At 37.8% G+C, this 15179-nt stretch overlaps 3 protein-coding genes across 3 annotated transcripts; 2 read left to right on the top strand and 1 right to left on the bottom strand.

The window, feature by feature from the left end:
- The first annotated feature begins 730 nt into the window (after positions 1–730).
- Positions 731–4843, top strand: LOC127941871 (POU domain, class 5, transcription factor 1-like). The gene is made up of 5 exons (XM_052537315.1): positions 731–2380; positions 2470–2581; positions 2688–2818; positions 3580–3744; positions 3836–4843. The coding sequence occupies exons 1-5, from the start codon at positions 1631–1633 to the stop codon at positions 4097–4099; spliced, it is 1422 nt and encodes a 473-aa protein (XP_052393275.1). The 5' UTR covers positions 731–1630; the 3' UTR covers positions 4100–4843.
- A 202-nt stretch (positions 4844–5045) lies between these two features.
- LOC127941872 (fucosyltransferase 7 (alpha (1,3) fucosyltransferase)) lies at positions 5046–8974 on the bottom strand. The gene is made up of 2 exons (XM_052537316.1): positions 8497–8974; positions 5046–7437 (listed from the first exon to the last, which is right to left on the bottom strand). Exon 2 carries the CDS (start codon positions 7428–7430, stop codon positions 6357–6359), a length of 1074 nt encoding a protein of 357 aa, XP_052393276.1. The 5' UTR covers positions 7431–7437; positions 8497–8974; the 3' UTR covers positions 5046–6356.
- Positions 8975–12443: 3469 nt separating this feature from the next.
- On the top strand, positions 12444–15000 carry LOC127941873 (chloride intracellular channel protein 4-like). The gene is made up of 6 exons (XM_052537317.1): positions 12444–12718; positions 13078–13187; positions 13306–13431; positions 13651–13757; positions 13987–14162; positions 14335–15000. Exons 1-6 carry the CDS (start codon positions 12683–12685, stop codon positions 14497–14499), a joined length of 720 nt encoding a protein of 239 aa, XP_052393277.1. The 5' UTR covers positions 12444–12682; the 3' UTR covers positions 14500–15000.
- Positions 15001–15179: the final 179 nt, after the last annotated feature.

The raw sequence follows: 15179 nt of genomic DNA, 5'->3' as shown, positions 1-15179 counted from the left end.
AGCCCATGGCGCTACTATGACTGTAGGCATATGGTCTATATCAATAAGACTCCGGTACATGTTTATACTGTAAAAGAGGCTGTGGGATAGTGTGTCAGTGTTTGTTTCAGAGGAGGGGGCAGGGGTGGAATCAAAGGGTTGGGACTTATTGTTCATTGGTGAAAGGCAGCTAATGGCCGGCCATCGCAGCTCTGGATCTGAAAGCTGCGGGGGGCCTCGGGCTCTTCTGGCACAATACCTCCCCCATCCACTTTCCCGCGGCGCGTCTTCCTGCCTTAGTCTGCACCGATCGGCTCTGCCGGGGGTGCACAGCTGTATCGATGAGTCTGCAGAGCTCTTCCAAACTGTAAACCACGTCTAATGAAACAACATATATGAGAGCACACTTCTGCACTTTGAATATCGGATTATCAGATGTCCTAAATTTAGGATTTCACACCATGAATCTGAGACAACTTTCTTATGTAGCTAGTCTACATTATGAGTTTCATTGACTACGTCTTGATTTTAATTGTGCGCATTTTTTTGGCCCATTTTCGTATCATAAATAACATTTCGTTTTAAGCATGTACATTTTTTTTTCGAATTAATTCCTTATTGTCTAAAACTAAAGGTGAACTAAAATTATATGATTTCCAAAAAGGCTCTTGCATGTATAAACGGCTCCTTTCAGTGATTGAAGCAGCGTGAAGGTGGGAGATGTGACGCTTGTAATCCAATTGCTTATCAGCAACAGACAAACATTTCACCTTTTATTTGTCTCTCTTGGTCAAATAGAACAGCAAAAATGCATGTGAATGCAGTTTTACAGATTATACAGTTGAATAATATATATTGTGGTTTATTAAATAAAAAAATGACATTTTAATTAAATGTGGTAGGCTAAAGGGAGTTTAAAACAAGTACAAGAAAGTGAATTTTCCCACGGATGTCAATAATTTCAATATCAAGAAAGCTCATTAAGTGCACGTTCGTGAAACAAAGTTTACTTAATGTGGCATGAATATAAAACACACACGTGAATAGGCCTAGTGCTATTTGTATTGTAAATACTCAACCTAAAAGAAAGCTGGATTAACAGCCTATTATGCATTTCATCTAATGAATTTTTAAAGGTTTTACTGAAGTTAAATATTTATAAGAGTAAATGTATGATTTGTGCACTTTTGGAAAATGCAAATAAAGACACCTCTCATTCCCAAAGACGCCCTCATCCAATGAGAAAACCAAGTTCATTCACAAATTCACCGTCAGCTGTGACTTATTGTCTCAGGTGACCAATAGGAGAGGAGATGGTTAATGACTCCAGCCTTCAACTCGATTGATTAGGAAAACCTGTGTGGGACAGGATCAGAATTGAGATCTGAGTTGGTGTGGTGAGTTTTATCCTGTTCTGAAGGCCTAATTGATGGCCGTCACACAAGGACTGCGCATATCTCCACACAGGCTCATACTGGCACGCACGATCTGAGTCTTCGAAATCTACTTTGGTTTAGTAAGTCTGGTATTTCCACAAGAACATCCTAGCATGGAGCTGCTGATCGCCGGTTATTGATTATCATACCAACAGCCTCAACGCTTGAAACATTATTTTTTATCATTATTATTATTACTATTATTATTTGAGAAGATGACGGAGAGACCGCAGAGCCCGACAGGACCGGACTGCAGACCCTACGAGGTCAACCGGGCCATGTACCCTCAAGCCCCGGGCCTGGATGGACTTGGCGCTGCGTCCTTCCAGTTCGCGCACGGCATGTTTCAGGATCCGAGTCTGCTTTTAAACAAAGGCCATTTTAACGGAATCAGCCGCTCTGCGACACACCAAACCTTCTTCCCATTTTCAGGCGATTTTAAAACGAACGATCTGCAAGGCGGTGATTTTGCGCAACCTAAACACTGGTACCCGTTTGCTGCACCAGAGTTCACTGGGCAGGTCGCGGGTGCGACGGCAACCACCCAGCCGGCGAACATCAGCCCGCCTATCGCTGAAACCAGGGAACAAATCAAGATTCATGCTGTGGTAAAAACTGAAAAGGATGCTGATGAATACCCCAATGAAGAAAACAGGCCGATGTCACAATATAATCTCACTCCCGGGACACCATCCGTACCCAACGGGGTGAATTATTACACACCCTGGAACCCCTCGTTTTGGCCTGGTCTGTCTCATATCACGGCTCCTGCAAATATTTCTCAAGCTCCCCCGACTCCCTCCGCATCATCCCCATCTCTGTCACCATCTCCACCTGGAAATGGGTTCGAAAGCCCGGGATTTCTCAACGGGGACCCAGCGCAAAACATCCCTTCGGGTCAGGCGCAAAGCGCAGCCAGGAGCAGCGGCTCGTCCAGTGGAGGGTGCAGTGATTCTGAGGAGGAGGTGAGGTTTTTGACCTATATTAAATGTTTATTTAGATCTTTGTCGTTTGTGGGTATACATTAACAACTTTCCATTCACACAATTTTTAGGAGAATCTTACCACAGAAGATTTGGAACGGTTTGCTAAAGAGCTCAAACACAAACGCATTACTCTGGGCTTCACGCAGGCCGACGTGGGGCTCGCGCTGGGAAACCTGTATGGTGAGTTTGAGGTCTCTGAACCCTAGGACTAAATGTACGACTGAACATTTGTTTCAGGCTAACGGTTTAAATTATTTATTTTTGTTCCTTCTCTGTGTGTGTCAAGGCAAAATGTTCAGTCAGACGACTATCTGTCGCTTTGAGGCTCTCCAGCTTAGTTTCAAGAATATGTGCAAACTGAAGCCGCTGCTCCAGAGGTGGTTGAATGAGGCGGAAAATTCCGAAAACCCTCAGGATGTAAGTACGCTACACTACTGTAGAGGGCGCTCAAAACGGTGTCCTCTGTCGCTGAACTTGATACTACTTTACCTCCGCTCCGTTGCCTGTTTACTTGGGCACACGGTGGCTGTTTTCAATCAGTGGAGTCGCTATGGAATTATGGGCCCATTCACAAAATTTGCTATGGGGCCCTCTCGAAATCACTTTCAGGAGGGCGGGGCCTTCAGTTGGGGCCTTCTCAGCTTCTGTGCCCTATTCACTTTGTCACCATTTTCCCTGTTAGGAACAGAATACTAAGGTAGCCTCTTATTACGTGAAACGGGTAAAAATTGATCTTATAACGGTTTACTAAATACTGTAGTATACAGTGAGCTTTTCAGGTGTGACACACTAGACCATTTCACACTTCATACTGTATATGTGATCGCACCAACTAGTTACATCAGAAGTAAACAAAACCAATTTTATTAAATGTATTAAGTTGAATGTGTGTGAGAGATGCATTTACTTTTTTTTTTGTTGTTTATTTTTTGCTATTTGAATTTGCAGCACCTCTGCTGTAGACTATCAAGCTACAAGACAACCTGCAAAACGTGATCATTATGTAATACATCCATAAACCTTCTGTTCAATACAGTGATTGAATAGTGAGCATAAAGTGTTCCAGAAGTGCTTGCATACCTAATTGGACTTTGTATAGTTTTTAAAACTTTTATTGCATGCATACTCATGTAAAACAGTTTGTCTCTCATCGCCCATTTAATTATTTTATCTTCCAGATGTACAAAATTGAACGGGTGTTCATAGACACAAGAAAAAGAAAGCGGAGGACTAGTTTGGAAGGCACAGTCCGTTCTGCTCTGGAGTCGTACTTTGTGAAGTGCCCCAAACCCAACACTCTGGAGATCACGCATATATCTGATGACCTAGGCCTGGAGAGAGATGTAGGCATGCCTCAAAGTCTTTGGATTCATTATATTTAGATCCGTCAGTGCTTTTAGAGCCTATTTTTCTTATTTTTCTTTTCTTCTTTAGGTAGTACGTGTGTGGTTCTGCAACCGTAGACAAAAGGGGAAGCGTCTATCATTGCCCTTTGATGATGAATGCGCTGAAGAACAGTATTATGAGCAGAGTCCACCACCTCCGCCCCATATGGGTGGCACGACCCTCCCAGGGCAAGGCTATCCTGGACCGGCCCACCCTGGAGGTGCCCCTGCCCTATACATGCCATCCCTCCACCGACCGGAGGTCTTTAAAAACATCCTGCACCCTGGACTGGTGGGTCACTTCACCAGCTAAACAGGTGTTTGCCAAATTTTAAATCGAGATTCTCCAATCCAGGCTATGCATCAAATCAGCCATATGAGTTCATTTTTATGTAAACATTGAATCTGTTTGATTCTTTTCATATGTGTCTTGGGACGCTCTGATTGTATAGTGTCTGATTTAGACTTGACCTTGTTCACTAACAGCCTAATGCATTTGCACATGAAGTCAAAGTTTCAGATATGAATTTTATAGTTGTTTTTATGACTCCTGTATCAATTTTTAATGTACATATGTTTGTCTTGTTCAATATTTGATTTCCAAAGTATATTTCCATATTTGTCTTCATACTTTGTAGTTCTCCAAATTTCTATGTGAACTGGCAGCAAATTCAAGACTTGTATTTTGACTAATTACTTTTTTCTTTTTCTTTATATATAAAAAAAATTGGATTTTTTTTTTTTTTTTTTTTTTTAGATTGTTTGCAAAGGACATCAGTCACTGTTCTTTTTCTCTAAATGCTTGCACTCGTCAACTCTTGCCAACAATTGAAAATAATTATAGGTGTAATTATATCAGCGTGATTTTATAGATGAGATTTGCTGCCAGTTTGGAAGCCTCTCTGTGGAGGTAGTGTGCCTTTATCGTTTTGTGTTCATCATGCATGCTCATCCCTATGCAATGTAAATGAAAAGCCACATTTGATAATTTATTGAAATTTTGCTCAACACCTACAATATCACTGGGTAGCAATTAAACGATTTCAATTGACTCTTACTTGTTTGTTTTTGGGACAAAATCAACCTGTTGCTTTTAACACTTGTTGTACAGCTAAAGTATCTTGGTTTAAAACAATGTTTCCGGGTTCAGACTGGCAATCCAACACCGAACCATGATCTGACAATTCACTGCAAAAAAAAATTAAGCATATTGAGTTTTTTTGCACTTGGCCCCACCCCCCAAAAAATCTATTTGCTGGTTTGCTTGCAAATATTTATTCCGTCCTTCAAGATTCCTTGTACACAGGATATATAGACATGTTGACAGGAGAGGAAGCAAGGTTTGCACATTGTGGTTTCAGTTTGGCACCATGGCCCCAGTAGCATCGATAGCAATAGAACTTGGGTTTTTTTTTATGCTTGCACACGTGCACCGGAATGCTCAGCGATTTGTTAATACACAAATGGTGCTGCTGATGCTGTCAGTATGAATTCAAATAAGATACTGCATCATGTAACCTGTGTAGTGCTTGGCTATTCACAAGGAAAAATTTTTGCTGCACTGCTTTCCCATTGCTTTTCTATGCAAGTGTGCGCTAGATGAAAACATTTGCCCATTGTCCTCATGTATTTTTAAGCATTTCACACAACTGTAAATGTACCGCAATTTAAAAAGTTCAACTTTTAAAAAAGCATGCATTTAGACTGCCCCAGCACCACGATTGCAATGTTCAGCATTTGCCTGTTTTTAAACTTAAGCATTGTGTGAATGGCTCATATGTGACTGAACATGTTTTCACATTCTACTGCACGGTGTTCTAAAAATGGTCCTTTGACACTTTGGTTTTTCACCTTGTGACTCATGCTTTTGCATTTTGCTGCATTGTTTTTCTACAGATTTTCTATTTAAACATGCTAGACAAGAGGTCTTTGTGTTCGCATTTTGCATGAGACATTCTTTTAAAAACAGCTCTCAAATAGTCTTTGATTTTCATTGTTGCTTGTTTTATGCATTTTTGCTGCTTTTCTATATTGTATTTCTGTCATGCGCAAATAGACATCTTTGACTGTTTCTCTCAAATCTTCTGCACCATCTCACCAATGACATGTTCTAAACACCCAGCGCTCAAGATAAGTCCTCCTTCACATGTTCTTTTTTTTTTTTTGCACAACCCTGTTTGTTTTTTGCTTTCCACCACGTTGCCCCCCCACCCGGGTAAACATGCTCTAGATGGACATCTTTGACCTTTAACCATGCTTGCATCTCGCAACTTTTAAAGCATTACAGGTTCCAAAAATGCAACCATTCAGTTAAAAGTTAAAAGCGTCTCTAGACCTATTATTTTTGCATTTTGTTGTTTTCACTAGTTATTATATGCTTGCATTAGATAAACGTTGTTGAACAATGCACTCTCGTCTTTCATCTTTTGCAGCATTTTGCGAATGACACCGTGTTCTAAAACCAGATCTCTCAAGCTAAAAGAAATTCCACTTTTAGATAGACACTTCAGACTGTGTCTTATTTTTAATGCTAAAACATATTCTGTGTGAATCGCCCATTAAAAAGTCATCTACCATTTTGTCCATGCTCTTAAATTCTCATAAACCTTTTGAGTTGGAAATTGTCCGTAGATGGGACAAATGTTGCACAGTCGTTCTCTCCAGTCTGTATATAATTTGACCGTATAGTCTTGCCTCCAGGTGAAATATGCATTGTACCTCTCTGGATCTTTAGTTAGGCCTCTCAAATACTCAGCTAGGGCCTTAATAGATTTAAAATCATCCACATGGATGAATGAATGCGGAGGTACCACGGCGTCATAGTCTTTGCGTGGCGATCCCAGCACCACGGGCACAGTCCCAGCCTGGAAAGCGTTTCTCCAGAGCTTCTCAGTGATATATTGCGGCGACTGCGTGTTTTCAAATGCTAGGTAGAAATAACAGCGTGAAATCGTTGGAAGCAGTGCCTCCTTTGGTAGAGGTTTTCTAGCGTAAAGGCCAAACAGTTGCACATTGAGGTTCTTGTTCAGCTCCTGGAACACTGCGCTCCTCTTGTGCCGTTTTTGGTAGTTGCTAACCACCCAACAGGCTTCATAACTCTTGTTTTGTGGGATAACAAAGTCTAGACCTGGTTTCTTTCTCTGTAACAGCTTCCCATAGGGCACAGTGATGTCAGCACGAGAGTGATATGACATGGTGAGGTTGAAAAGGTTGTTGTATGGTGACAAGTTGCCGTTGTTTTGTGGTGCTTCTAAAGAAAGCCATACCCACCTCTGTTTGGCGGGCCGATGGAGATGCACAGGAAGGTGCTGTCTATGCAGCTTCAGCTCAAAGTGATGAAAGACAACTAGATCAGCGCTCTCATAGAGAGTGCGATTATCCACTAGCACACATCCAGAGATGCCGTAGTCCCTCAGACACACGTCCCCCGCAAGGCTGTACTGGGTGCCATACGGCCAGTGCCATAACAGGATGGTGATATTGTTTGGGAGTGATGCATTGCTGCCATTCAAATGTTGTTGTTGTTGTTTATCAGCCACCAGCAACCAACTGTAGATAAAACTGATGGCCAGGAATAAAATGAGGAGAGTCTTTGGAGCTTGCCTTTTCCTCCACTTTGCTATACATCTTATGCTGGAGCCCATAAGCGTGCTGTGGAAGTAGAAGAACGGGTGATTAGTTTGTTAGTTTTGTTGGACATCATGCAAGGTTTTAGTCTACAGTATGTGGTCTAGTTTAAGTCAGTAGTTTATTCATGTCCTTTTCTTCCTTCCTGTAGATGACAAGCGGAGTGATAATAGAGGGAGTGTCTCTTCTCGCTTTCTGTCTTTCAGTCAAGAAATTGTAATGCCATGCAAATGTTGTCAAAATTAGCACTTCAGAAAACAATACATTTTCCCCCTTTGTTTTTCTTTGCTAAAAGTGTGGTATCTGTGCAAAAAAAGGTCAGAATAGCTTTTACTACACAAAATCAAATAGAACACATAAAGAAATGAAAAGTGCGTGTTATTTTCGTATTATGTATAAACTATTATAGTATTTAATTATATTTACAATTATATTCAGTTTTCATTTTAGTTACAGTAGTTTGTGCTTTTGAAATTTTTATTAGTTTCTGTATAGCTTTATTTATTTCAGTTGTAGATCTAGTATTTTTACTATTTTAGTACTTTCAATGAGTTGCCAGTTATTTATTTTAGAATATGTCCAAAAGTGGTGTTTTTGTTAGTTAACAGTAATCACTATTTTTTTTTTTTTTTTTTTTTTTTTAACCCCCATTCAGACTCCAGTCATGTTAGTAGCCTAATTAAAACCTGTATTTTACATCAAGCGTATCATCTAATATGGGCCACACATGACATGCCAAACATTTTGGTAATTCCCCTTTCATCAGACACTTTTGCATGCAAAAAAATGAATGCAACTGCAAATATGGTATCTAAAGTAGCTTTGATAAATGAAACCATTTACTTTTCAGTCATTTTTGTTTCATAAATGTAGCTGAATGATGTAAAGGATGATGATCACAATGAAATAAAAAAAGAACCAAAGATTTTTCACTGACATTTTCTGCTGAGATGATGCTTTGTACTTCAGGAATGTAAGAGAAAGAACATAAAAGACAGATGCTTATATGTAAAAATGCAGAAGCTCTAAAGAACATTAAAATCTAAAGCACATTAAAAGATCAAGGGATGGCAGAATTCTTACCTGTGTTTTGGGCAAAGTGTATTGTGGGGAAGACCGCAGCTGTCGAGTCCCTCGAGAAAAAGTTGCAATGTGGAGGATAGGTGGAGGCTTGTCCTGTCATTTAATGATGGAAAGATTTGCGAAAATGACTCGGTCTCAAAGGAAACAACAGCTTCCTGTTAAGATCACTTTTATTTTATGTTCTCCCTTTCAGATATCTATCCCCTCCCATTTTGCATAACCCCTTGATCATTAAAGCATCTAACCTGACACATGCCACATTTCCTTATCAACAGTTCAAGACTGTAGAACAGGATGCAATACCTTTCAGTGCAAGATGTTGTCTAATAAATTGCTGCTTGATGTTTACTACCTGACCTTTGAACCTTTTAAACAAACTAAGTATTGAATTTACAACAAACAATGGTTGAAAGGGCAGGATGAGTGAGGAACGTGGTATAAGCGTTTTCATTTCTGTGTGTATCAGTGCATGTATCAGTGTCTGTTGTGCGATTGCGGTTTCTAAACTCTGTGCAGAGAGGGCACTAAAATACTAAAGGAGGAAGTGAGCATTTACGAAACTCTGTGCCTCACTCTCACACATTCATCCGTACATTGTTGCCGCCTGTGCCTTCATTTAGAGAAGTGAGAAGTGACTCATTTTTAATGTCCCCCAAGAAAAAAGACCTGTAGAAATGTCATCAAAAAGACAGACATATGAGTAAAAACAATGTGACATGCATGGGGTCTTTTTAGATTTTCTATTTACTTTATTTTAATGTATAACAAATAACACATTTATAAATAGAGAGAGAGAGAGAGAGAGAGAGAGATAACTTAGTGCTGCTTTACCACTGAATAAAGGTAAATTCATAATTTAATGAGGTGAATCGCACAAAAAATTTAAGTTTGTAGAAGAAAGTAACCATGAAGGCCGTCCCTAAACGTAACTTTCACATGGGTGTCATAAGAGATAATAAGAATTCATATGAATTAGTTTCTAATAATTAAAAAATTGAAATATGCTTGCTAAGATTGTTTTAAATAATCACACTTTTATTATGTAGAGCTACTTTAAAACTATTTTGCTTCATAATTAATGAACTCGGCAACATTCACACTATTATTGAACTCACTGAGTCAATACTGAACAAAACAGAGTTGAGTAATAACACAGAGCTGCTTTACAGCTGAAATTATATTTGTTTCGTAATTGAAGAATGGTATTACATCAATATGCCTGTTGTTTTCTTATTACTGTGATGTTGCTTTGAAACAATCTTTATAAAGCACTGTACATAAATGTGAACTCAACTCTTCATTTTCATGTTATTAGTATTAAAAGGTGTTTTTGGATCCTAATCACTTATTTTTGACTCTTGCTTTAAACAACAGACCAAGCATTGCATCAACGACCTACTGAAATACCAGCTGAGCCCAGCATGACTTCTTGGAAATGTTGACCAATATGTTCTCTTTGGTGAATGTGGTTGACCAATGCTATAAAAAACTGTGTTGTCACTTTTTTGACTCATTTAAAATCTGTATGACCTTATTTCTTTTGAGGAACATGAAAAAATATATACTTTGAAAACGTATACTTTTTTGTTTGTTTGTTCATAAAATTACAAGTCAAATGTTGTTTTTGACCCCACTGACGTTGCATGGACAAAAAACAACTGAAATATTCCTCAATATATTTTCATTTTTGCTTCACAGAAGAAAGTCATGTTTTCATTTTGCTTTTGCTGTTGTATTAAGGTGATGTGACTAATGTTGTGCTTCAGAGTTATTTTACCCAAATTCAACAGTAGATGGCAGTGTTACTTTTCTTTTCTTTTATTCTTTCTTTTTATATATATAAAAAAAGAAAACACTAAAATGACATTTGAACTTTCATCACCTAATTAAAATGTATTAATTCACAAAACAATGTTTTTAAGGTAGGGTTTTTTTTTTCCTCAAAACAATAATTTCAGACGTCTGAACAATCAGTTTCTTGTGTTTTGGCACATGCATGCAAATGCACATGGCTTTTTGAACAAAACACAGTTGATCCATGAAAATGTCAACCTCATCGTGTGAGCCATCATATGTGAAATTATCCATTCCGTTATCAAAATCTTTCACACATGTGTGCATATTCCATAAATATCTGCCATGGAATGGTTGTAATGCCTGCTAAGTTGGCAAATAGCTGCCATTAGGCTTGCAAAGGGGTTGAAAAATTGATGGAAACTTTCAGAAAAAATAAATAATCATTTTTGGAAACTTTTTTAACTTTTCATTTGGAAACATTTTCAGAAATGTTCCTTCTTCTCCTAACTTGTACTTATTTGAACAATATCTAAAACTTGGTATGACTAAGCACTTCCAGTGTCTGTTTGCCTCTTTAAGAAGAATCGCTTTATGTATCCCCCAATTGTACGTCACTTTAGATAAAAGCGTCTGCAAAATGACAAAATGTAAATTAATAAAACTTTAGATATATGCTGTTTTATCTTAATTTTATGGATCAAATATATTTTGTGGCTCCACGTGAATTATATACATTGCTCTTTTGATGTTAATGGTTGCATACCCCTGGTCTGGAGCGAGATAAGGTAACGTGAAAATAATGTAAATTGCTCTCAATTAGAGAGTATTGCAGTTCCACTTTTCACCACAGATTTATATCGTACAATTTGTGGGGCGCTGTTGAGCTCGAGAGGACACCAGTGTCATTTTAAGTGCCTGCTGAAGTTTGCGATGAATTTTAATATATCCTGCGCACTTTATGATTTAAAATTGTCAAGAAAATCCTGCTGAACAGATCTACAGTTTTTATTTATTTATTTAGTTTAGCTATATAGAGGTCTGTGTTTTGGGTGAATATTTAGCCGCGCCTGCTTTTGGCATCTAACCTTAATGTTATAATTACCCTGGTAATATTTAAAAGGGGCGATACTCTAATTTTCCAGATTAAAACTGGTTCAGTTGACGTTTCTTTAACTCATTACTAATAGTTAAATGACTCAGACTATTTTGAACAAAGGCAGTGATATAGGACATGTGTCCTCTGTGTTAACATGTAGTAGCTTGGGTGTTTAAATAAATTATTTTGGTTAATTTAGTGATTCTTTCAGCTACTAAGATTTTCAGAATTTCACAGGTTTTCTAGAAAATCTGTGCACAAAACTATAATAAATTAATAAAAATCATAATATTGGCAATTCAAGAATATTAGGTTAAAGTGTCTAATTTTTTTTTTACATTTTGAAACAAAAAAAATAACATAATATAAATATAAAATAAAATAATAATAAAATAAAATTGGTGTGGTTACAACATATAATACAGATTGAAACAATAAGTATTCAAATTGTATACTTTTTTTTATGTCACACCTCATTTCAGTAAAAAAAAACACTCGCTCCCAACCCTTTCCTTTACCATCAAAGAAAATTTAGATCAAGGGTCATAGTTCATCGACAGTGATCAAAAATACAGGAATTAAAAGTATCGTTTCATTTTTGATAGCAAAAAAGTTAACCAAATAACCATAACCACAGAATAAAGCATATACATTTTCATCAATCCAAAAATGTAAATCAGTTATCATTTTCTCACTCATAATTTTTTTTTACACAAAATTTTGCTACATAAATGTTTATTATTGTCTTTTATTGTATGGAAAAGAGCAGCGTGAACATACAATAAAACATATCCTTCTGTGGTAAATGTAAGGAAAACATAATCATGTGTTTGAAACAACATCACAATGTTTAAATGATAAGAGAATATTTATCTTTGTGTAAACTTGGGGGAAATTACTATAGACATTGTCTATGCCTCTATAGCAGTGGGGAATGATGGGAGTAGGACGGAACAGAGCAGTTTGGAAAGAAACTCGCTATGACTAAAGCAGCAGAGAATGAGGGAAGAGACAGGTTGGACAGGTTCGGCCGGTGGGCAGGTATTCCGAAAACACTCGAGACCAATTGGGTGTGGTGGGAGTTTGGGTTCTGAAAGGAAAACGATAGAAACTGCGGTAGGGAGAGGAAGAAGGAAAGGTGCTGCTTTTAGTACCATCAGCTTGATTCTTCAGAGGTCCAAGCAGAACACAGACACATCCAAGTGTGAACTTGAGATCCTCCTCCTAAGACAGCAAGAGATCCTGGGTAACTGAGACACTGCAGAAAGAGGAAGAGGTACAGGAGGACCAGAGATGGCTGAAGCAGCAAAGATTGAACTATTTGTCAAGGTTAGAGCTTAAATAATTATATAGTCAATTTGTTGTTGTGTTTAACTTGATTTCTTAAAGATATGAGACGCAAAAGTTTGTCTCTTGTGAGCTAACCCTTGCTTAAAATTGTTGTACTTCAAATCATTCCTATGTAAAATCCTTGAAAACAACATTGGTGGCCTCCAATTAGTCTTGCTGAATTTAGTACTTATTATAAAAGGTTAAATTATTTTAAGCAAAAACATGAACATCTTAATGCTAATGCCTGCTATTGTTGTCATACTTTTTTCAGGAAGTAGTTACTCATTTCTGCTTAAACATTAAATAAATTCCATTTTAGGCGTTTTGAAGGGTTGCTAACTGAATGTTGTCTTAAGGCAAGCGATGACGGTGAAAGTGTTGGCAACTGCCCATTTTGTCAGCGGCTCTTCATGATACTCTGGCTGAAGGAGGCCAACTTCACCCTCACTACAGTGGACATGAAGAGGTGAGAGATGCCAACATCAGTTCTTCTCAGATTCTCCTAGACGACAATGAGATTAAATGGGGTGCTTAATTGAGATCTACACAAGATATTTTTTTCAGAAATGTTTTTTTGTTTCTAGAGCTCCAGAGGTACTAAAGGACTTGGCTCCAGGTTCTCAGCCCCCTTTCCTCATCTATAATGGAGAGGTCCGTACGGACACCAACAAAATTGAAGAGTTTCTGGAAGAGACCCTTGCTCCCCCAAAGTGAGTATGCATTCATAGCACTAGATCAAAGATTTCACATATTATGTTCTGAGCTCCTTAAATATAAAAGAACCCCTGAAAAAAACAGTATCTTACTGTTTGTACAAAATGCCAAAATGTGTTCCACTACAAATTCAACCTTTTACATAATGAAATGGAAAATAAAAATGATGTCAGCATCACCCAGTAAGCTTGTTTTGCATTGTTTCTGCATTACAGATATCCCAAGTTATGCTGCCGCTATAAAGAGTCTAACACAGCAGGAGATGACATCTTTCACAAATTCTCAGCATATATCAAAAACCCCAATCCTGGGCTCAATGACAGTAAGGGTCAATGATCTTTGAATTTTTTTCTCCAGTGAACAGTAAAGTCTGTAACTGATCAGAAGGCGGTGAATCATAGAAATTAGCTTGAAGACTTGAAGAATTTGGGAAATCTTGTTGCTCTAATCGGTATATAAGATACTGAAAGATAGATAGATAGATAGATAATATAGATAGATGATAGATATGCATTTGAATATCAATACTATGATTAATGTGTGCCTTTCAGTGCTGGAGAAGAAATTTCTAAAGAGTTTGATGATGTTGGATCATTACTTGTTGACTCCTCTTCCTCATGAACTGGACCAGAATCCAGATTCATCCCAATCCACAAGACATTACCTGGACGGAAATGCTCTCTCTCTTGCTGACTGCAACCTGCTTCCAAAACTACACATTGTCAAGGTTCTTTGTCATTTTTTCCCATTTAGACGAAAAATTCAGTAAAGTGTATATTGTAGTGCTGATATAATACAGTTGATGCTTAGTGGAGGGAATGGGGAATGAAGTGAAGTCTTCATTATGGTCATTAAACTTGATGTAGTTTATAGATCTAAATGTTTTGTTGACTTTATAGGTGGTGTGCAAGAAGTACCGTGGTTTTGAGATCCCTACAGAGCTAAAAGGCCTCACAAAGTACTTGGACAAAGCATACAAGGAGGATGTGTTCCACCTCACTTGCCCCAAAGACAAGGAGATTCTGCTTGCTTACCATTCAGTGGCCAAATATCTCAACAAGTGAAACAGGATTTCAAAGGAGAACGAGGATAAAGATTGTGTAGAATTTTTTGTAAAGCTTTTTTTTTTTTTTTTTGGTCTAATGTGTACCCCAAAACTGCCCTTGTAATAAATATATTCTTCATGGGAATTTTGTTTATCAGAGTATATTATGGGTGGAGGTTGTTTTCGTTCATCATATAAAAACCACAATTGTGAATACCAGATGCCTGCCTTATTTGTTCCTGCCATTTTTAGTATTTAAATGTGTCTCACATTTGTCTGTGGTTTTGATGGATTGCATTTGTTTGATAGCCACTCATTTAGAAACGTCTGTGAATGTTGTTTTTAGGTCTGTGTGAAATGAGACATAATTGGTCTGAAATTCTACCCCGTGAGAAAAAAAGAAGACAAAGCATTAGACTACACAACCCTTACACTGATGTTATTGATGTCAAAGGACACTCTTGAATGTCCAGAATGTATAAAACTGCTTGTAAACCAATAAAATTCTTATGGAAGAAAAGTGCTCAACTTGATTGCATTTGGTCAAGCTAAGAGAACTTACAGAAACACAAAGGTACACTGAGTTGTGTCACCAAATTTTCCTACAGTCAGCAAGACAAAGTATGTGGGCTGTTACATAATTAGTAGTTAATAAGGAATAGGGAATAGGAATAGTTAATAGGAATGTTCCATATGCAT

The sequence above is a fragment of the Carassius gibelio genome, chromosome A21 (assembly GCF_023724105.1).
Source record: "Carassius gibelio isolate Cgi1373 ecotype wild population from Czech Republic chromosome A21, carGib1.2-hapl.c, whole genome shotgun sequence".
In the NCBI taxonomy this organism is placed as follows: domain Eukaryota; kingdom Metazoa; phylum Chordata; class Actinopteri; order Cypriniformes; family Cyprinidae; genus Carassius; species Carassius gibelio.
The sequence above is the reverse complement of the archived record's forward strand: the minus strand, read 5'-3'. Positions and strand labels throughout refer to the sequence as shown.

What these genes read in the sequence shown, in the direction of transcription:
- LOC127941871 (XM_052537315.1), top strand. Translation starts at nt 1,631, where the DNA reads ATGACGGAGAGACCGCAGAGCCCGACAGGACCGGACTGCAGACCCTAC. An exon ending in ATTCCGAAAACCCTCAGGAT is followed by an intron (nt 2,819 to 3,579) that starts GTAAGTACGCTA and finishes TTTATCTTCCAG; the next exon opens with ATGTACAAAATTGAACGGGT. An exon ending in ACCTAGGCCTGGAGAGAGAT is followed by an intron (nt 3,745 to 3,835) that starts GTAGGCATGCCT and finishes TTTCTTCTTTAG; the next exon opens with GTAGTACGTGTGTGGTTCTG.
- LOC127941872 (XM_052537316.1), bottom strand. Translation starts at nt 7,430, where the DNA reads ATGGGCTCCAGCATAAGATGTATAGCAAAGTGGAGGAAAAGGCAAGCT.
- LOC127941873 (XM_052537317.1), top strand. Translation starts at nt 12,683, where the DNA reads ATGGCTGAAGCAGCAAAGATTGAACTATTTGTCAAG. An exon ending in ACTACAGTGGACATGAAGAG is followed by an intron (nt 13,188 to 13,305) that starts GTGAGAGATGCC and finishes TTTTGTTTCTAG; the next exon opens with AGCTCCAGAGGTACTAAAGG. An exon ending in CAAAACTACACATTGTCAAG is followed by an intron (nt 14,163 to 14,334) that starts GTTCTTTGTCAT and finishes TTGACTTTATAG; the next exon opens with GTGGTGTGCAAGAAGTACCG.